The 21,825-nt window shown below is 57.8% G+C and overlaps 1 protein-coding gene across 4 annotated transcripts; it reads left to right on the top strand.

The window, feature by feature from the left end:
• The first annotated feature begins 736 nt into the window (after nt 1-736).
• CLUH (clustered mitochondria homolog) lies at nt 737-21,825 on the top strand. Of its 4 annotated transcripts, none has more exons than XM_080679424.1 (26): nt 737-847; nt 7,951-8,153; nt 9,183-9,354; nt 10,286-10,429; nt 10,851-10,975; nt 11,074-11,228; nt 11,308-11,433; nt 11,681-11,828; nt 12,052-12,144; nt 12,764-13,458; nt 14,157-14,380; nt 14,582-14,686; nt 14,832-14,932; nt 15,798-15,950; nt 16,040-16,102; nt 16,200-16,444; nt 16,640-16,724; nt 16,877-17,030; nt 17,107-17,246; nt 18,320-18,400; nt 18,485-18,610; nt 18,693-18,814; nt 19,103-19,196; nt 19,328-19,462; nt 19,545-19,618; nt 20,361-21,825. In XM_080679424.1, exons 2-26 carry the CDS (start codon nt 7,965-7,967, stop codon nt 20,545-20,547), a joined length of 3,936 nt encoding a protein of 1,311 aa, XP_080535550.1. In that variant the 5' UTR covers nt 737-847; nt 7,951-7,964; the 3' UTR covers nt 20,548-21,825. The 4 variants fall into 4 exon arrangements, with proteins under 4 accessions (XP_080535550.1, XP_080535549.1, XP_080535548.1 ...); XM_080679423.1 differs by lacking the exon at nt 737-847 and adding an exon at nt 967-1,214 and having other exon boundaries at nt 14,585-14,686; XM_080679422.1 differs by lacking the exon at nt 737-847 and adding an exon at nt 967-1,214.

Genomic DNA, 21,825 nt, shown 5'->3' with positions numbered 1-21,825 from the left:
AGCCAGGATTCCTCTGCAATTTTCATGAGTCCCTAAGGCCTGCCCCAGCCCACCTCTGCAGCTTCATCTTCCCAATTCCCATTAGCTCTCGGAAAATGTCAAGAATATGCGTTAGTGCTTCCCATTGGCATCCTGGGCCTGTGCATGGAAGACCCTTTCTCTCTGCAGCTGGAATATGCCCGTTCACTGGCAACACCTGGAAATATGTCACCTAAGCAGCATTTTCTTACCTCAGGTCTTAGTCCCCACCAAGCCCCAAACACTTGAAAAAATATGAACTACTGCTAAATGTCCAGGCTGTGGATTTATCCTGACTGAGCTCTACTTCTTGCTCTCTGTGCGACCTTGGTCTCAGCTTCCTCCACTGTAAAATGGGTATAATGTACCAGTCTGGAAATGCGGACTCATCTGGTGGGGGTGTCGAGTTGCTGGCAGGAAGGAGCCTTTTGTGCCACAGGACAAAGTTCGGTGGGTTCATTTCTGACACTTATCATCCACTTGCCATTCCCCACCCCTGCCGCTAGTGACCAAGCCCTCAGCTGCCCTCCACCCCCTCCTCAAGAAGCCAGGCCCCCCAGCTCCACCCCTTTGGCGGCAAAGGACAAGCTGGGGAGGAGGGCACAGAGGGTCACGCTAACATCACAGATTAGAGACCGCGTGGTCATTTGGCAGGTTTGCAATTGGAAGCAGAGGACCATTGGGGGAGGGGACGGTTGGCAATGGCAATCTTAGAGGAGTCTCCACTCAAGGTCAAGGTGCCCGCTCAACGGGCAGCGAACCACAAGGACTTCTCCTCGAAGCCCCGCCCCTCCAGGGGACCCGAAGCCTCTCTCTTCTCAGAATCAAGGTACGTTCCCTTTAAGGCGCTCGGGAAAGTCATTGCATTGGTGGCCAGCCAACCAGGCGCGGTGCGTTTTGTCCCTTGTGGGCCGCCGTGGGCCGGGTCGGGCGCGTAGGCGGGGCAGGGGAGCGGCGGTGGGGTCAAAGGTTACAGCGCGCACCACGTGGGCCGGTGACTCTGTCCTTCCCGCAGCGGCCGCGGCGAGCAGGGCACTTGGGTTAGTGGCGCGGCGGGCGGCGCGGACAGCTGAGCCGGACGCCGGATCCCGCCGCCATGGTCATCAAAACGGACGAGTTGCCGGCGGCCGCCCCGGCCGACAGTGCCCGGGAGCCCAGCTCTCAGGCTGGTGGCAAGGGGCGGCCGGGCTCGGCCGGTGAGCGGGGCTGGGGCCAGCGGGGAGCCAGGAAGGGTAGGCTGCACTGGGCTGAGCGGGCGGGCTGGTTCGGGGTTCCGCGGGGACCGCCGCCTTCCTTCCGCGCCGGGCTGGGTGGCATCTCGCCGGGCCCTCTACCGGGCCGCCCCCGCCCTGAAGGTCACCTTTACTATCGCCCCCAGCTGCGGACCGGGCTTCGACGTGGGGTCCCAGAGAGGGCAGCGGCGGCGAGGACACGCGCGTCAAATCGCGGGGACACGTGCGCGCACACGCGGTTTCGGGGTGCGCCGCCGCCGCCGCAGATGGATAGAATCGGCGGCCCCACCCCCTCTGTGCCCCGGCACTGAGGAGCCCTCTGGTCTGGGGTCATTGACACTTGCTCCTTCAGGCACCCCTCCCCGTCAGGATCCCAAGCGTTCCCTGTGCACATACTGCAGTCCTGCAAGGAAGGCTCCACTTGGGACTTCCAGGCTTGGTCTGTGGGAAGAGCGGTAGTTAGGATGAGTATTGCGAGGGGGTTTCTCTGGTTCATTCTCAGAGGTAAGGCTTTAACCCCAGGTGTTGAAGCTCTGCTGTCTGCCGGGTTAGGGAATGGCCTGGTCGGCGGACCAGGGGGTCTGCCTCTGTATGGGACCAAAGCCAAGCTCCTTGGCAGGAAGAGGTGTTTGTGCCAGAACTTGATCATTAACCCGCCTTATTGCGAAAAGTGGGTCGGCCCACAGTTGCAGTTTTTAAGGCAAAGGTCATTAGTGTGGAGTAGAGCTCCCAGCTTTTCCCCATGGGGACCGTGTGATGGTGGCTTTGGGAGTGGCCGCAGCAATCTCCATTTCTCCTGGGCCTCTCTCTTCCCTCCTATCATGTCTCAGAGTCTAGCCTTGAGGCTGAAGCTCCATCCCAGCCAGTCAGTTGTCATCTTCAAATCTTCCTCAGAGCCTCAGGGCTGCACTCTGGTCCCTTTCTGCCCTGGGTGGTCGTGGGAGGGCAGAATTACCCTTATTGCCCACTTCCCCCCAACTCTCCTCAACAGGACTTGTCATTTTCATTTTCCTTCCCAGCTTCTGGTGAGTCAGGATGGGCACAGTGTTAGGTAAGTTCTCTGACACTGTCACCTGAAACAGCTGGTTTACCTTGTGGTAGGGGATGGGTACTTTGGCAACTTTGCTGATTGCCTAGACATGGCCAAGGTTTGGGCTAATGGACAGATGCTGATGACTCCAGCCTTCCAAGCTTTGCCCTGATGTGGCTCTGACTAGAGGGGCCAGACAAGCGTAGGTACAGGAGGGCTTGGCTGATTTCCCCTCTAGCAAAGAGACCTGAAGAGATGAAGTGATTTGCCCAAGGTCACACAGCGATTTAGCTGTTGAGAGCATTTGGATTTGCAGCTCAAGGCCAGCATGCCAAGGCTGCCCTGCCTGTCCCAGAAGAAGGTGGGACATGCATGTTGATTGGGATCAGGTGCTGTGAATGTGAGGGCTAAGGGTGGAGAGTCTGTTGGAAGATTTCTCTGAGGGTCTGAGTGAAGTCCCTGCTCAGCTGTGTGCTGAGAGGCTCTGTCTGGAGCAACCTGAGTCGGGAAGGGCACAGCTGTTCATTTGGGGGAAACTGAGAGCATACTGCAGGTGGAACAGTGGCTCCTTCAGTCTCTGGGAAGCTAGTATAGATAGGTAGAACGTGAATTACAGCCTGCCTGACTCTATTCAAAGAAGGAGGGGGCACCCCCAGCAGGCTCCTTACCTTAGGACCCAGCTCTGGAAGGCTCCCCAATCTCCTTGAAGAGGTGATCTAGGCCTTTCTTGGGGGCTGGGGAGAGCAAAGGTCAGTTACCTTCTTGGGAATAAAGCTGCTTTTAGGGGTTAAGAGAACAGGCAGGTTTTTCAAGTTCACAGTGGTGTGTCTAGTTCCTTCTGTTTAGGGGAGGACTCCTTGGAGTTGGGGCCTGGAGCTAAGAAGGGCTGGCAGACTGGGGGCGGAGTTTGGGGGCTTAGAGGAGCTTCCTGATAGGGTCCCAAAGCTCTTCTCTTGGGTAGGTCAGAGTAGAGTAGTTTGAGGAGCACTGCACCATCCCCAGACCCCGCAGACCTGCTTCTGGCCTCGGGGGACAGGAAGGAGGAAACAGAAGTGGCCACATCCTGGGGGTCTTCTTCAGGTGCTTGCCTGCCCTCACCCCATTCCCTTGAAGACCTAGGTTCCTCCTGGGTTGGAGTGCTGTGTCTTTTGGGGCCTTACTTCCTGCTGGAGCCTCACCTGCTAAGGCCTTGGCTGGGGCGGGGCCTGGCCCTGGCACAGTCTACTGAGTGAGGCCATGCCAGGCTGGGGAAGGCACACACAGGCCACCCGAGATGGCCTAGTTTCTTTTCTAACCTCTCCTTTCTGCTGCCCATGGGGTCCCTGTGCTTCCAGGCCATGGCAGGGCGACACTTTATCTCTTCATTCTCATCTGGCCAGTGAAAATGGGGGCATGGGGGGTATGTATACAGTGACATTTGGGCATCTTTTTCCCTTTCCCTAAAGCCCAAATACTCAGGGATGCTCCCTGTGATGAGGAAGCGCTGGTCCAGGGGTGTAGAGATGTGGGGGGGGAGAGCTTATGGCTGGAGATGGATGTGCCTCCTGGGCTGAGGCCTGGAGGAGAAAGGAGTACCTGTGTGTGCTGCAGCCTTGGGGAGTTGCACTCAGAGGCAGGAGCTTGGGCGTCTGACAGACCTGGGCGACCTGGGCTTTAGGTGTGTTTTTTGACATGGCTTGGCTGCCTGTGCCTCTGTGACCTTGGGCAGCTTGCTTACCAGTCATCTGGAACCTCAGTTTCATCAAGTGAGATGGGCTGGTCAAGCTGATGAGGGAACTGCTGTGGGCTGGGCCTACAGTGAGCATTAGCTTTATGGTAACCAGAAGAATGGAGGTGGTTGTCCCTGCCACTCAGGGGCCGTCGTCTGCCCCACTCCCTTCTCCAGAGGGTTAGGGTGTTTTTTGGGAAGGAGGGTAGGATTGAAGGTATTCTGCCAGGGTCTGGCCCTTAGTACCATCTGGTGTGTGTAGGCTGAACCCTTGGTGGGGACTATGGAGAGGCTGAGGGCCTGGCCCATGCTGGGCCATCAGGACCACCTGGGATGGGACTGGACTGGAGGGAAGGGGGCCTGGAGTGAGTCTGGTTCCCCACCCCCACCTGGTTAGTATGGATGCCGGAGCAGCTCTGGCTGGGCCGTGGCAACAAGTCAGAGGCCCTGGGAAGGCGCCGTGGCGAGGCTGGGCATGTTTTCTCCACATGTTCCCTCTTTACAGCTGAACAGCCTTTGGCCTCTAGCTGCCAGCTCCGTTTCCCTCCCCGCGGGAGAGTCTTGGTTTTCTCCTGGCAGAGCAGGGGCTGCTGGGAAGGGAAGGCAGAGCCTGCCAGCTTCTTGGTAGAGCTGGAGGCCTGGGGCACGGGTGCAGTTGTTCTCTGGGAGACTGGGAGCCCATCCCTCCTTCCACCAGAACCAGTGACTCTCAGGAAGGGTCACCTGCAGGGGGCAGCATGAAGAGGCCCCAGCTGCCCCTTGACCCAGGAGGCAAGCAGGGTCTCAGCGTCTGGGACTGGTAGACAGGGGGCGGTCACCTCATGGCCTGGGCCTGGGTCTGCACCAGCTGTTGCCGGCAGTTGGCTGAAGCAGTCCTGCCCACCCCCACTGGGATTGGGACCGAGGAGAGGACCCCCTTGCTGGGCCCTGCCCCTGCCAGCCAGTCCCCAAGGCCCTCGATCCTGAGGGGCCCAGGTACCCCAAATGCTGGGTTCTCCTGTCCCCCTAACAGCTTTGTCAGCAGTGACCCCCTTTCTAGGGGGTGCAGGGAGGTGGGTCTGAGTGCTGGTAGCAGCTCCAACTGGGGTCCTGGAGCCACCAGGGCCTCCTGGCCCACAGCTGTCCTTCTGGCCGACCTTGAGCAGGATTCAAGGCAGGGGGAGTGTGCCCTTCCCAGGGCCGCCCCGGCAGGCCTGGCCCCACTGAAACCCGAAGCCAGCCAGAGCTCCAGTCCCGGGCCGACCAGCTGCATGGGGGCAAGGGTAGTGACAGAGGCCGGAATAAGGGACACAGACAGTGCCGGGCCTGAGCCGGAGAGCTGGCTGCCTCGCTGCGATGGCGGTCAAGAGACTCCAGAGTCGAGGAGAGGTCAGCCGCTGACTGTACCAGGTGGGCTGTTGGGGGCAGTGAGCCAGGTGGCCAGCCTCTTGTGGGGAGATCACTTGGCCTTCATCTAGTGGTAGGGAGACCTTCAGGATCCCTTAAAGGAAGGAGGAAGGGTAGGTCTCCCTGTCCTGGGGAGTGGAGGTCCCTGGGAACCAGCCACATTCCTTTGAAATCTGATAGGCGATTGGGTACCCCCCTGGGGTGGGAACCTGGTGCCAGGTGCCTTCTGGGCAAGCTCCCTGGGCTGCAGAAGGAGAAGTGGGAGCTGTAGCCATCCTGGCCTTGTCTTCCTTGCCCTCCTCCCTGTCCTCCCCAGCCTAGACTCAGGGAGTGCAGGCCACCTGTCTGGGTCGGGCCCCTGATTTCCTACTTGTGGGGTCTCAGACCTCAAGGCTGCTGTTCCATATTTGGTGGGAGCCCTTCCTTTATCTCTTATCATCCTGGGGGCTCACCAGCCTGCAAAGTTTTTCTCAGACACTCAGTTGGGGGAAGTGCCTCCTGATATCTTCTGCCATCCCTCGATCTGCCTTTTGAAAGCTCACCAACCACTGCCCTTCTCCCCGCCCTCCTGTCCCTGTCTGCTTTGTCATAGCCAAGTTCTCCCTTTGGTTTGGCTGCTCACTTTCTAGGGGCTTGAGGTCTCGCTGCACTGTGCACTCCCTGGAAGGAGAGGTCCTTGTATGTCCTTGTGGTTCTTGGGAGTTTCATTTCTGGTTTGGAGAGGTGTGCTGGGGATGGGGACTGGGTGATGATGGTCATTGAAGGTGGCTAGGGTGGAGGGCAGTGTGGTGGTGTGATGGTGCAAGAATCCAGAATACACTCTTGTCTCTTGACCTTGGACAAGGCTCTGAACTTTTCTGGGCCTCATGCATCCTAATTTGGGGGAAGGAGGAGGAGACTGTATCTGAGCTCCTAGTCATACTGTTTTTCACTAAGTTGAGTGGACCTAGGGAAGAGGGAGTGGCTTCTTGTGATGTCCCCCTGTCCTGCCCTTCAGTGCTGGGCTTATCTCTTTTCCCAAGAGCCCTGTTCCACATTTCTGTGGGTCTCAGTAGGGTCCATACAGCTCTGGAGAAATGCACCCCAGCCCCATTCCTAACAGCTGGATAGGAAAGGGGGCGGGTGTCTGGATGGAATGGGCTGAATCCAGGGCAGGGTTGGGTGAGCTGACCTGTCTGGAGCTCCCAGGCAAGCCAGGGGCCAGTTTGGCTGCCAGGCAGACCCTGGGTGGAAAGGCTCCCTGGGCTCAGTGAGCATCCAGGCAGTCCTAGGTTTTGCTGGAGGGTTTCTGTGAGGGCCTCTGCTCCCCAGGAGGCAGGAGGCTCTCCTTTGTCCCCCTTAGTACTTGGGTACAAATGGAAGGTTTTGTCACCTCTTCCCCCTCTCTCAGCAGCATGTGAGTTGGGAGTTTTTCACAAATATTGAACTTAACTACCTGCTTACAGTAATTAATTCGTTAATTTGGTGCCTTTCTATTGGGCCCGGGCAAGACAGAAGGAGGAAGATAGAGAGCTGGTGTGAGCAGCCACCCAGAGTGCAGCAGATCAAGAGCCCTGGGAGGTGGGGATAAAGAGGTGCTAATTCTTCAGAGAAGAGGGTTCATTTCACTTAGGTCTTATTGAATGAGTAGGAGTTTGCCCAATGGAATGTGATATGGGGGGCAGAATGAACAAAGGCACAGGTGGGAGGTAAGAGGTGTGGCCTATTCTCAGGCTTCTGAATGGTTTGGTGTAGCTACACCTTGACAGGGAGAGCTGGTGGGAGCTGAGGACATAAGGCTGTGCCTGAAAGTGTTGGCCCGAGAAGCTTGGGCCTTGTGGGCAGTGGGGAGTACTGAGGGTTCTGAGTAGTGCTCCTGAAAGAGGGGAAATGGCCTGTGCCAGCGCCGTGCCAGAGTCACAGCCATGACCGGTGGAGATTAGGTCGGTTGACTAGATTGGGGTCAGGAATATTCACGGAGCAGGGGCCTGTTTGTGGAGGAAGATGAATTCCATGCTGACGAGATGGTCTTTGGTGATGCCTGACGGATGGCCACTTTGAAATGCTTGAGCAATGCCTAAATTGGCCATGTGAGCTCTGGGGCCTAAGGGCACTTGAAGCACGGGAGAGGGTGAGATGAGAATGAGGTGAGGCAGGGCCCAGGTTGGACTGCTGGAAGAGGATGGGGCTGGAGAGGGGCAGCAAGGATGTCGGTGTCATCAGGGAAGAGGAGGAGGAAGAGTTGGGAGGAGCTGCTGCTGAGAAGCTGGGCACATTAAGGCCAGAGGAGACCCTGGGGTTGGGCTCTCAGAGTGGCGTGGTGACTCTGGGGAGAGTGGTTTGGATAGCGTGCTCAGAGGAAAGCTGGGCTGGTGGACTGAGGAGTGAATAGGAGGGAGGGCCGGGGTGTGGAAGGTTCCGGAAGTGGCCTGTGGGTGGAAGTTGTGTGCCCATGGTGAGGTGGGACTAGGGCTGAGTCTTGGGAGAACAGGCAGGCACCACCTATTAGGACATGTGCCCACCCTTGGTGGGTGAGGTGGATACCCCATTTGACCAGCTAGGCCCATCTTGCTCAGCTCCTTTCTTGTTGCCCACAGAGCTGCCGTCAGTCATGCTACTGAATGGGGACTGTCCGGAGAGCCTGAAAAAGGAAGAGGGGCCCACCGAACCGCCCCAGGAAAATGGGCTGGATGAGGCTGAGCCGGGAGAGGAAACCACTGGACAGGAAGTCATTGTCATTCAGGACACCGGCTTTTCTGTGAAGATCCTGGCCCCGGGCATTGAGCCCTTCTCCCTACAGGTGAGATGTGGAGAGGAGCTGGAGACCAAGACCCAGGTCTCTTTGGAAGGACAAGGGTGGGAAGACAAACCTTGCCTTTGCTCGTCTTGGCCCCATGTTGTAGGCAGGAAACCTACCTGTGCCTTGCCCAAGGTCACTCAGCTAGACTGGTGGATGTGGGGATCAGGTTCCCGTCATTATCCCATTGCTGGGGGAGAGCTTCCAGCTGGGACCATTGGGGAGAGGTATGGTAGTGGCTGGGTGGTGGTGGGCTTCCAGGGCTCCCAGTCCTCTGCTTTCTTCTCTCAGGGAAGCCACCTCTCTCTGGCTGTGTTTTTACCATTTGCCTGAGAGGAGAGTGGTATTGGGTGGTCTCCAAGAGCAGAGCCAACCCAGAGGTCTTGCAGAGTGTTAACTCATTGGGGAACCAATGCCCTCTTAAGTCTTCTGTACCCAGAGGCTTGAGCCCAAAGCACCCCTTCTTTTTTTCTTTTTAATCCTTACTCAAGGATATTATCTCCATTGATTCTTAGAGAGAGTGAAAGGGAGAGAGAGAGAAACATTGATGTGAGAGAGACACATTGATTGATTGTCTCCCGCACGCACCCCAACCAGGGCTAGGGATTGAACCCATGACCCTTCGGTCTTCTGGCCAGCGCTCTAACCACTTAGCAACCAGCCATGACCCAGCGCACCTCTTCTTAAAGAGGGAAGCCGTTTGCCCTGGGGACCTTGGCATTGGTCAAGGGAAAAAGCAAGATTGCTGTGTTCTTTCCCCACTGTTATCTCCTCCTGCTCAGGGCTTGCTCAACTGCAGGAGTAGTTTAGGCCTGAGGGTAATGGGGCCAGGCTCTGTCCTGAACATGTGCATATATCCTGTACACACGCACACTGGTGTAGATGGGCATGTATGTCCGGACAAGGCTTGGAGTTTACAAGCCAAACGGTGGGGAAGTGAATATTTGGAGCATTGATTCTAGGGACCCAGGTACTTTAGACTGGTGAAAGTGATATGTCCTCACCAGGGAAATCGGGGCTTTTCTCTGGCAGGTGTCCCCTCAGGAGATGGTACAGGAGATCCACCAGGTGCTCATGGACCGTGAAGACACGTGTCATCGCACCTGCTTCTCGCTGCACCTGGATGGCAACATGCTGGACCACTTTTCAGAGCTGCGCAGTGTCGAGGGGCTGCAGGAGGGCTCGGTGCTGCGCGTGGTGGAAGGTTTGTCTGGAAATTGGGCAGCCTGCCAAGGGAGGGCACATAGAGGCAGGGCCAGGCAGTACTCCACTCACGCTGGCTGGTCACTGACGAGCGTGTGGAGGCTCCGGGGGTATCAAACTTGTGGAGGCAGTATGGGAGCACAGGCCTGCTTCTCAGGCTGTCACCTGCGCACCCTTCAACTTCGCGGTTTACCTATCAGAGTCGCGATTAAAAACAAAACAGAATACCAACCAAAGGCTTGATATCAGTCCAATCAGATTCTATAGAGATAAAATTAAATCTCTTAAGGAAACTAAAGTTTGGGAAGTCAGGCCCAGTGTGGAGTGATCAGCTGGTGTGGTAAGGATGATTTGTTTATAAAAACAAAAGCTCCTATGCACTTGGGTCTCCTGAGGAGAAGTGGCTCAGAGGGTCCAGGTATGTCAGCTTATTAAGAGGAAATGTGGAAAAAATGTAGCCCAGCTGTACCTCAACTTGCTTGATCATGGAACCTCTCTCCTCCCCCCAAAGAGCTTCCATTAATGTTTCACAAAACACATACTGGGGAGCAGTGTTGTGATCTGGATCCTGTTGGTTTTGGGGCACCCCTGGGCGAGGGCTGCCGGGACCCAGCAGTCTGCAGGCTGCTCACCCTGACATGTGAGCAGAGCAGGGGCTTTGTGGGCTCCCCGAGGCCTGTGTACACTTCCAGAGGCATTTCTTGTGCCTTTGGCAGAAGGTTCTTTGCAAACAAGGATTCCTGCCAACCAGCAGGCAGGTGTGTGTCTTGAAACCAGAGCTCCAGACTGTGTGTTTATAATGGAGCTTGTAAGTGGAAGCCTAAAATTGAAAAATTAAGACCACGATGGTTGCACCAGGCCAGCCATCTCTGCTGGGCAGGTGTTGCAGGGAGCAGAGCCCTGGTCACGCCCCGCCACTTCCCTCCCAACAGAGCCGTACACAGTGCGCGAGGCCCGAATCCATGTGCGCCATGTCCGAGACCTGCTCAAGAGCCTGGACCCATCCGATGCCTTCAACGGGGTTGATTGCAACTCCTTGTCCTTCCTGAGTGTCTTTACTGATGGCGACCTGGGAGGTGAAGGAGGCATTGGGGCCCAGGTTGGGCAGAGGGGCCAGGAGCAAGATAGCCAGGGGCTGCCCGGCCGGCGTGGGCGGTTGAGCGTCAACCTAGGAACCAGGGGACCACGGTTCAATTCCAGGTCGGGGCACATGCCCGGTTGCGGGCTCGGTCCCCAGTGTGGGGCATGCAGGAGGCAGCCGATCCATGGTTCTCTCTCATTATTGATGTTTCTGTCTCTCCCTCTCACTTCCTCTCTGAAATCAATAAAATATATTAAAAAAAAAAAATGATAGCCAGGGTCCAGTGGAGGGGCTGAGGGCGAGGCCATCTCACCTGGAGGGGGCGGGGTCAGAGGCATGCAGTGGGGCCTATCTAGGTGGGGAAATGGGTGGCCCCTGGGTGGCCCTGTGCTGACCACCAGCCTCGGGTCCCTCAGACAGCGGGAAGCGGAAGAAGGGCTTGGAGATGGACCCCATTGACTGCACGCCGCCTGAGTACATCCTTCCAGGGAGCCGGGAGCGGCCGCTGTGTCCCCTACAGCCTCAGAACCGTGACTGGAAGGTGGGATTCCCAGAGGAGAGCCGGGAACAGGCCTCTGGCAGGGTGGGGAGCCGCCATACCAGGAGGCCTGGCCCACTCATGCTTGGCCATTCCTACAGCCCCTGCAGTGCCTGAAAGTGCTCACCATGAGTGGCTGGAACCCACCCCCTGGGAACCGCAAGATGCATGGGGACCTCATGTACCTGTTCGTGATCACAGCTGAGGACCGGCAAGTCAGCATCACGGCGTCCACGCGGGGCTTCTACCTGAACCAGTGAGTCTTTGTGCGAGCCCGTTCTGGGTCCTTGGGCAGCTGCTTGGAGCTCCCTGCACAGTGACCACCCTCTCTGCAGGTCCACAGCATATCACTTCAACCCCAAGCCTGCCAGCCCCCGCTTCCTCAGCCATTCCCTGGTGGAGCTGCTCAACCAGATCAGCCCGACCTTCAAAAAAAACTTTGCTGTGCTGCAGAAGAAAAGGTAGTGCCTTTGCCTTGTCTCTGCCCCGGTTTCATGGCCCACCAGCCTGAACACGAGCATGTCTGCCCTAAGAAGCTGTGCCCCCAAGCACCTCAGAGCCTCCCTTAGGGCGCTGTCAGCCAGGCCTTCAGGAGCAGGTCTCAGGACGGGAGACACCGGAGCTGGTGGGGGGCACAGAGAACAAGGGGGCCAGGGCAGGGCTCTGAGTTTGGCGGGCTGCCCATCTCCCCTCCTCTGCCTGCCATAGGGTCCAGCGCCACCCGTTCGAGAGGATTGCCACCCCGTTCCAGGTGTACAGCTGGACGGCCCCCCAGGCAGAGCATGCCATGGACTGCGTGCGCGCGGAGGATGCCTACACCTCAAGGCTGGGCTATGAGGAGCACATTCCTGGACAGGTGCCTGCGGCCTGGCCCTGCCCTCCCCGGGCACCTCCCTCCCCCTCCCTTGGTGGGTGCCAGGCTGGATTCTATGAGCCTCCCTGGAAGCTCCTTCTGCTTTTCTGTATTGTTCACTTGGGAGCCTTTGGGGCTGTCCATAGGGAAGTGGAGGGAGGAGCTGCCCAGTGCAGATTGTGGGGTACAGGCTGAGCCAGTGTCTCCCTCCTTGGTCCCTCTCCAGACCCGGGACTGGAATGAGGAGCTGCAGACAACGAGGGAACTGCCCCGCAAGAACCTGCCTGAGCGGCTGCTTCGAGAAAGAGCCATATTCAAGGTACCCACGTCCCTCGTGTCCTTCGCCATGGGCTGAGTGACCAGGTCATTCCAGTGCTCTGCCCTCCACTAACCGCCATCAGGTTCCTGCCTGGCACAAATGCCCTACTGTAATGTTATTAGTGCTTTTACTGAGATAAGAGACCTGAGGAAAAAAATAGTGCTTTCAAAAATCAGGTAAATTTAAATTCTTTGGTAATCTTACTGCCTAGAGATGATAATGGTGAAAATAGATCCAAATGTTTTTCATACTAACTTTATCAGGGTCTGTGCCAGGTGTTTCATAGGCATTATCTCCTGTAATCTCTCAGACAACTTGTAAAGTTCCATACTTTTATTGTCACTGCTTTATACACAAGAAAATGAGTCCAAGAGGTGACCTGAGTTCACCTGGCACACAATTGGTGGGTCCCACACCCGTGCCAGTCCTTCCACTCCTTGTTAATCCCCAAGTTCTGAAGTCTAAGCATAAGTGATGTTTTTTCAAAAAAGGGATTTCTTGCCCTTTTCCAAATGTGAGGAAACAGCCTAGAGCCCTCGGCCCCCAGGTAGCCTGCTAGCCTCCACCATGGTGAGCTTGGCCAGGTGGGACCCTCCCAACCTCTGCCCTTCCCCCACAGGTGCACAGTGACTTCACGGCAGCGGCCACGCGGGGTGCCATGGCAGTCATTGATGGCAATGTGATGGCCATCAACCCCAGTGAGGAGACCAAGATGCAGATGTTCATCTGGAACAACATCTTCTTCAGCCTGGGCTTTGATGTCCGCGACCACTACAAGGACTTTGGCGGGGACGTGGCAGCCTACGTGGCACCTGCCAATGACCTGAACGGTGTGCGCACGTACAACGCGGTGGACGTGGAGGGGCTGTACACGCTGGGAACGGTGGTGGTGGATTACCGCGGCTACCGTGTCACGGCCCAGTCCATCATCCCCGGCATCCTGGAGCGGGACCAGGAGCAGAGTGTCATCTATGGCTCCATCGACTTTGGCAAGACAGTGGTGTCACACCCGAGATACCTGGAGCTTCTGGAACGCACGAGCCGGCCCCTCAAGATTCTGAGGCACCGGGTGCTCAATGACCGCGACGAGGAGGTGGAGCTCTGCTCCTCTGTGGAGTGCAAGGGCATCATTGGCAACGATGGGCGCCACTACATCCTCGACCTGCTCCGCACCTTCCCCCCTGACCTCAACTTCCTCCCTGTGCCCGGCGAGCGGCTGCCCGAGGAGTGCACCCGTGCTGGCTTCCCCCGCACCCACCGGCACAAGCTGTGCTGCCTGCGCCAGGAGCTGGTGGATGCCTTTGTGGAGCACAGGTGAGGAGCGAGGCTTGTAGGGCGGCTGGGCCAGGCTGCTCTTAGCAGTGGGTGCTTTTGGGCCTGATCTTGATGGGAGTGGCTTTGGAAAGTGGAGACGAGCCAGCCCTGGCCACAGTCATTACAGACTCAGCTCTAGCCCTACCCACTCTGTCAGGCTCACAGACCAGTGATCAGCTAGGCAGTGGCTCTCAACCAAAGGGGTACTGTTCCCTTAGGGAGCATGTGGAAATTGCTGGGGTGTCTTTGAATCTGCTGCGGGGGGTGGGGGGCGGGGCTGTGAGGAGGGGCAGGGGGTGTCGAGGCTGCTGGCATTTAATGCATAAGAGCCACATCAAATGTCCCACACCACGAATAATTCTCCCTCTCACCATGCCAGTGGGTTCCTGTCAATCTTGAGAGCCCTGGCCCGCACCCCACCCCAACTGTCCTCTTCCTGTCTGGGAGGATCTCGGGTTTTGCTGTGACCTGCTGCCACCTGGTAGAGTTGCTGGGCTGGCATGTGCATGGGTGTGTTGGTACTTGCACACGTCAGGTTGTGTTCTCTTGCCATCAAGGGGTCCAGCCCCAACATACATTAACCCCAGGAGGCGAGGAGCCTGGGGCCTGGCTCTGGTCCCAGCAGGCAGCTTGAAGGCCAGGGAAACTGCCACCGACCCCTTTCCCATCCTGTTTCTGCCCCATGTGCTGCACTCCAGGTACCTCCTCTTCATGAAGTTGGCTGCCCTGCAGCTGATGCAGCAGAAAGCCAGCAAGATGGAGAACTCCACCTCATTGGAAAACGGCAGCCCACCCTCCCTGGATTCCAAGTCTGAAGACCCTCTGGGACCCGAGGTGGCAAGTGAGGAGGAGGGAGGCAATGCTAGTGGCCTGGCCAAGGTGAAGGAGCTGGCAGAGACCATCGCCTCAGACGACGGGACAGGTGGGCTGCTGTGGGTGCCGGGGGAGCCCCGGACCTGTCCTGGCAGTGGGCTTGTACGGGCAGCTCCAGATCCAGTCCCAAGAGAGGCAGGCATTCATCTCTTTGGGGAGCGGGGGGAGGCTTGTAAGCCTGACAGAGTGGGTAGGGACAGCTGGCCCACGATGTGGATGGGCTGCCTCCCAGCGGGCCATGTCTCCACAGCAGACCCACGGAGCCGGGAGGTGATCCGCAACGCGTGCAAGGCAGTTGGCTCCATCAGCAGCACGGCCTTCGACGTCCGCTTCAACCCGGACATCTTCTCACCAGGCAGGTGGTGGAGCAGAGTGGGCAGAATCTGGGGTCACCTTGGGACCTCAATGCTGGTGGGCCCTTCCCTGACCTGAGCAATGGCATCTGCCTTGCTGCCCCACCTCCCTTCACCTGGCTCAAGCCTGTGCTCCCCCTCCCGCAGGGGTCCGCTTCCCCGAGTCCTGCCAGGAGGAAGTGCGGGACCAGAAACAGCTGCTCAAAGACGCCGCTGCCTTCCTGCTCTCCTGCCAGATCCCCGGCTTGGTGAGGGACTGGCCGCAGGGGCGGGACTGTGGGCGGGGCTGGTACAGATTTTAGAGGCTTGTGGGACCTTCACAGGAGTGACTTCTTTAGACCTGCTGACTTGAGAGGCAGGCGGGGCAAAGTGCTTGTCCCTGCCTGACCCAAAGCAACCAAAGGGGCCTCAGGCACAGGCTCTGCTCCTCTGTGTGGCTGGCAGCGGGGGTCTGGTCCTCTAAGCCCCTGTGTGACAGATGGCTGACAGGGACGGGGGGCACCTGGGAGAGAAGGTGAGGGGTCCTGCCTGCTTCACCCTCCCGAGCTTTATGTGTAGGCCCCATGGGTGCCAGGGATGTTTGCTCCTACAGAGACAGCTCCGTGACCAGTGGTGCTCTTGTCTCAGAACTTTTTATTATTTTTATTTTTTTATTGTTTAAAGTATTACATATAGTAGTACATATATCTCCTTTTTTTCCCCATTGACCTTCCCCTGTCTCAGAACTTTGAGCTGAGCCTGCTGTGCCAGCTACCCTGGTCCCAAGGGGTCACCTCTGCTCCTTCCCTCCTGGTCAGAGAGGAGCCTTTGCTGCCCACACGGCTCTCTCAGTCCATCACCAGCAGGGCTCCCTCGTTCCGCTTCCCCACCAAGTGGGCCTGGCAGTCACCCATTTTCCTTGGCTTGAGTGACAGGCTGGGGGGCAGATTCTCACCTCCTTGCTGGTCCTTGCTGCTGCTTTGTCTCCTTCCCTCTTCCCCACTGGGAGCTGGGGTCTTTGTCCCCTGCTTCCCTTTTGGAGAGGCCTGGTGATAGTGTGAGCTCCCCCAGGAAGCACCAGGACTGGAGGAGGCAGGGGCTGGGCGGGGGAGCCTGACATGCTGCAGCCTGCAGGTAAAGGACTGCACAGACCACGTGGTGCTGCCCATGGACGGGGCCACGCTGTCTGAGGTGATGCGCCAGCGAGGCATCAACATGCGCTACCTGGGCAAGGTGCTGGACCTGGTGCTCCGGAGCCCGGCCCGAAACCAACTGGACCACATCTATGTGAGTGGTGCTCAGGGCGGGAGGTGAGACGCTGGTGCCCGGCTGGAGGTCTGGCGCCAACCTGGACTTTCCTCTCGGAACCTTTGTAGAAAATTGGCATTGGAGAGCTCATCACCCGTTCTGCCAAGCACATTTTCAAGACGTACTTACAGGTACCCCGCTCCCTCCCCAGCCTGGGTAGGGTGGGGTCTTGAGGAAGAGCCCTGGTTGGGGCCCGAGGGCCCTCGTGACTTTGGTCCAAACTTGCAGGGAGTAGAACTCTCAGGCCTGTCGGCTGCCATCAGTCACTTCTTGAACTGCTTCCTGAGCTCCTACCCCAACCCCGTGGCCCATCTGCCCGCCGATGAGCTGGTCTCCAAGAAGAGAAACAGGAGGAGGAGAAACCGGCCTCCAGGGGCGGCAGACAACACCGCCTGGGCCGTCATGACCCCCCAGGAGCTCTGGAAGAACATCTGCCAGGAGGCCAAGAACTACTTTGACTTCACCCTCGAGTGGTGCGTGAGTGGCGGGGTGGCAGGCAGTGGGACCCCCTGACAGCCCAAGGGCAGACAGGAACAGAGAAGGAGGGAGCTGTTCAGGGAACTGGGGCTGAGAGTTGTGAGTCCTGGAGAGCAAAGGTGGTGGCTCAGGTGGAGTGGCAGCTGTTGAGAGGGGGCAGAGTTGGGAGCCATCTGCCACTTCTCCCCTAGTGAGTCCGTGGACCAGGCTGTGGAGACCTACGGGCTGCAGAAGATAACGCTGCTGCGGGAGATCTCCCTCAAAACCGGCATCCAGGTAGGCACAGGGCGTGTCCCTCCGTGCACCGGCTCCCGCAAGGTCCCCAGGGCCTGTGGGGGCTCTCCCCACATGTGCTGTGGGTGGGAGGTGCTGGCCATTTGACCCCGGGCTGAGGCTGCCTGTGGGTATGGGTGTTGGCTGTCCCCCAGATCCTGCTGAAAGAGTACAGCTTCGACAGCCGCCACAAGCCTGCCTTCACCGAGGAGGATGTGCTCAACATCTTCCCCGTGGTCAAGCACGTCAACCCCAAGGCCTCGGATGCCTTCCACTTCTTCCAGAGCGGACAGGCCAAAGTACAGCAGGGTGCGTGGCCAGGTGTGGCCGGGGGGAGGGGCTTTCCTGGCTCAGCCCTGACCTCGCCAACCTCGGTGCCCTGCAGGCTTCCTGAAGGAGGGCTGCGAGCTCATCAACGAGGCCCTGAATCTGTTCAACAATGTGTATGGAGCCATGCACGTGGAGATCTGTGCCTGCTTGCGCCTCCTCGCCCGTCTCCACTACATTATGGGCGACTATGCTGAGGTGGGCCTTGAGCACCCGCTGGGCTGTGGGGCCTGGCCTTTCATTGGGAGCTGGCAAGTGAGGGAGCCAGGCCTGTGTTCTCAGCCCCCAGAGCAGCAGGAACTGGAGGCCCTACTTACGTGGTAGAGGCAGGGGTCATAGGAAGGAGCAGGCAGAGACCAGGGGGACCCCGGAGTCACTTGCTCTGCCTGGGCTTCCTTCCCCCATCTCCGCCATTGGATCGTTACATCCTTGGGGAGCTGCCATGAAAGTGGGATGATGGCCGGGCCTCCCTTCACAGGGACGATGGGAAGGATGAATTCTGGGACTCACCTAGGACCTTGTAAGCGCTCTGTGGAGCTGCTAGGAGTGTCCCTGCTGTTGTCTTCCACCAGCATGTGGCCTGGTGATGGTCACCTGCCTGGTCAGCCCCAGGGCTTTAGGAAGCCGTTTCCTGGACTGGTTTCCTGGGCAGGCAGGCAGGCGTAGGCGTCCCACGCCCCTGCTATCGGAGGCTTTTGTCTATGTAGGTTTTGTTATTGTTACTCCTCACCTGAGACTATTTTTCCTTTGATTTGTAGAGAGAGTGGAAGGAAGGGGGAGAGAGAAAAACATGGAAGTGAGGGAGAGAACACATCAGTTGGTTGCTTCCCATCAAGCCTGCAAACCGAGGCCTGAGGCACATGCCCTTGACTGGAATAAAATCCAGGACCCTCCAGCCCATGGGCCAGTGCTCTATCCAGTGAGCCAAACTGGCTAGGGCTATGTATGGGTTTTTAAAAATTATTACCGGTACTTAACTTTTAGCACAATTTTAGATTTATATATATATATATGTATTTACATAGATTTTATTAGGAGAAAAAAGGGTTTAAGACAGGTTTTTTAAAGGTGAAACCGTCTCCGAGTGGGGAGTAGACTTCATGGTCATAGCCGCCGAGTTTTGACCCCTTCTCTGCTGCTTTTGCACAAAGTAAACATAGAAAGTTCAGCCAGAGGGGACCAAGACCAAGCTACTGGGGGCTCAGAGACCAGGGTCAGGCAGATGGGTGTGGGACGGCACCCACCCCGATGACAGTTCCCCACTTCTCCAGGCCCTGAGTAACCAACAGAAAGCTGTGCTGATGAGCGAGCGAGTGATGGGCATCGAGCACCCCAACACCATCCAGGAATATGTGAGTGGCCACTGGGCCAAGGGCTGCACAGCTGGGTGGGGCCAGTGGCCAGGCCATCCTGGCCTGACACGGCTGCCCCTGCAGATGCACCTGGCCCTGTACTGCTTTGCCAGCAGCCAGCTCTCCACTGCCCTGAGCCTGCTGTACCGTGCCCGCTACCTCACACTGCTCGTGTTTGGGGAAGACCACCCTGAGATGGCACTGCTGGACGTGAGTGCTGAGGAGGGGTGGTGGGGCGAGCCTCAGCCCCAGGGGAGCGGGAGCTGACCAGGGCCCTCCCGACTGCCCCTAGAACAACATCGGGCTGGTGCTGCATGGGGTGATGGAGTATGACCTCTCGCTGCGCTTCCTGGAGAATGCGCTGGCTGTCAGCACCAAGTACCACGGGCCCAAGTCCCTCAAAGTGGCCCTCAGGTGAGGCTGCCTTGGGTTAGGGGGTGGGGGGCCCAGGGCTATAGGGACAGGGTCCCAGGAAGCACCTGGATTAAGCGCAGGCACGGGACCCAGCGCTGTCTGTCCTTGGTCTGACTCCTGAGGAAGTTTCCCTCACCTTCTATTCTCCCCCCAAGTCCTGGGCTTGATGGTTTGCCCCAGGTAGATTCCAGAGCAGGACCTAGATTAGTCTGCACACCCCTCGTTAGGCTGCCACTGCCCCTGCCCACTCCTGTCCTTCCTGTGCCCCCCACACCATGCTTCCTGTAGCCACCATCTTGTCGCACGGGTCTATGAGAGCAAAGCTGAGTTCCGGTCAGCCCTGCAGCATGAGAAAGATGGCTACACCATCTACAAGACCCAGGTGGGCCGCAGCAGGGGCCGGTGGGTGGGGAGAGTGGGGGGAGGGGGGCGGCAGGGGCCTTGGGGAGCGGCAGGGGCTGGGCACTCGGCAGCCCTGACTCCTGCCTGCCTGTGCCGCTCTCGCTCCCGTAGCTGGGCGAGGACCATGAGAAGACCAAGGAGAGCTCCGAGTACCTCAAGTGCCTGACCCAGCAGGCCGTGGCCCTGCAGCGCACCATGAACGAGATCTACCGCAATGGCTCCAGCGCCAACATCCCGCCCCTCAAGGTGTGTCCGGGACAGAGCTGGGGGGCCCCCTCCCCAGCCTCCCGGTGCCCACACAGTGGCTCATCTTCCCTGGCACCCTCAGTTCACAGCCCCCAGCATGGCCAGTGTCTTGGAACAGCTCAATGTTATCAACGGCATCCTCTTCATTCCACTCAGGTGAGGCCCCTCCTCCTGTCCCCACACCCATTGGGGAATTGGCCTTTAGTTTCTTGTCTTTTGAAACGTAATACACTGACATGGCTCAACATTGGGAAATACAGCCAGGGGTGAGAAGTTCCTGTGAATCCTTCTGGAAATACTCCGCATAATTGAGCAAACAAACAGCTGTCATCATTCCCCCCTCGTTTTTTACACAAAATTACAGTAGCAAACCATGCACATAGGGGTGTTTTCTTCACTTAATGTTTCTTGGCACTCTTACCAAATCGTAAAGCGTGGCTTCATTCTTTCTCTGGCTTCCTGCCATCCCAGTGTAGGTCTGTGCCTCATGACCGGGCCCTCGCTGCTGTCTCCCTCCCACGGGGAACGTGGGGTTGGTCAGTCAGTGGCTAGGGAGCTAATAGTGGACCTTCTGTGTGTTGCACACCCTCCCCGCTCTCATTTTCTGTGGGTAATCTCCTGTGGCAGCCGCCACAGATGCAGCAGGTTTGAACTGGGTGTAAAGGAGCATGGAAGCCAGGCCTTAACTGGGCTGACAGGTGCGTGGAGTTCTTTGCTTTTCAGCACTTTGGGGCCTTTCTGCTCCGGGGAGGGAAGGGAAGCACTTGTTTCACGCCTCTCACTGAACAAAGCTCAGAGTCTGATTTTGTCCCAGGTTTAAGTTTAAACAGAGCCAGTGAGGTGATGGAGGGCCTGGGCCCGCTCTGACCCCCACCCTCACCCCTGTCCTTCTACTCAGCCAAAAAGACCTGGAGAACCTGAAAGCTGAGGTGGCGCGGCGGCACCAGCTCCAGGAAGCCAGCAGAAACAGGGACAAGGCTGAAGAGCCCATGGCCACCGAGCCTGAGCCCGCAGGGGCCCCCAAGGATGCGGCTTCCCAGCCCCAGACCGCCAAGGACCCTCCTCCCCCCAGCTTGCAGGGGTAGAAAGGGAGAGACAGATGGACAGTCAGCTGCCCCATTACCCAGTGATCCAGACTCCAGGAGGAGGGGGCATGCCCTGCAGAACCGGAGAGGAAGCGAGTCCCTATTCTTCCACATTTCCAACCCCAACCCTTCCCCCAGCATCCTCCTGGGACCCTGGCCTGGCCTGTCTGCCCCCCCGAGAGATGTTTTTGCACTGGTTCAATGAAAATGCCGATGCAGAGGCCTAATTGAAGACACATGAGTGGAGTGTGTGGGCATCGGTTCCCAGCTGGGGGACAGGTGCCCCTCAGGCGCCCCATCCTCGAGCAGGTGTGTGCGAGTGTGTCCATGCCCGTGAGCGTCTTGATCCGTCCTTCCTAACTTGTACATAGCCCGAGTCAGTTCGGAGTGGGTGACGTGCAGATGCGATTTCTCAGGTCATTTGTATGTTTGACATTACAGCTGCTGCTTCTGCTGCCACTACCCCTGGCCCCAACCTGGCTAAAAGTCCAGGTTTGAAGCCGAAAGAGGGGTGCTTTTCTGTGTCCTGGGATGGGGAGTCAGCTCTGTGGCAGGGCTGGAGAGCTGGGGTGCACTTTAGCTCTGTGGCAAGGTGAGAGCTGCAGTGGCTTTACTAGTCATGGTTGGGCCTGGCCTGGCTGTGCTTGGGGAAGGCAGGGTGGACATTCGTGGTTCCCAGATACCCCTGTGCCCAGCCCCACTGGTCTGCCTCCCTACTCAGCTGGGGATACCTTGGGGGCTGCAGTCTGAATGTATACTTCTCACCACTTTAACCTGAGCTGCCTAACGCACAGTGGAAGTGGGTAGGGATCGGGCCTAGGGGAACCGGGGCTGAATCATGGATTCTGGGGTAAGTTACCAGGTACAGGGGTCATTGCCACTTGTTTGTGGAGCCCAGCTCCCTACCTGGTCCTGGCCACGCAAGCACCTTCAACAGAGAGTACCTCTGGGTGTGGTAGGTGGGGAGGCACTGAAGGTGGTGGCCCCACAGGCCCGGCTGCTCCCTCCCGCCTGCCTGTGCTGCTTCTGTGCCTGCTGTTGGAGCCCTGACTGGGGGGGAGGTCGCCACCTTTGTGAGCTTGGGGGAGCCGTCCCAGGGGTGGGACCTCTGCCTGGGGGAGCTGTTTATGGGTATGGTCTGTCCAAACACCTTGTTTCAAAGGGAGTGGGCGTGAGCTAGTAATCGAAGCATCCCCACAGCTGATCAAGAACTTTTTCTTGTTTTTAAACCATCACGTCTTCATTTCACATTGGAATAAAGTGAGTTTTTGAAACCTA

The sequence above is a fragment of the Plecotus auritus genome (assembly GCF_963455305.1).
Source record: "Plecotus auritus genome assembly, chromosome: 7".
NCBI lineage: Eukaryota > Metazoa > Chordata > Mammalia > Chiroptera > Vespertilionidae > Plecotus > Plecotus auritus.
Note: the sequence above shows the minus strand (reverse complement) of the source record. Positions and strands in the feature narration are given on the sequence as shown.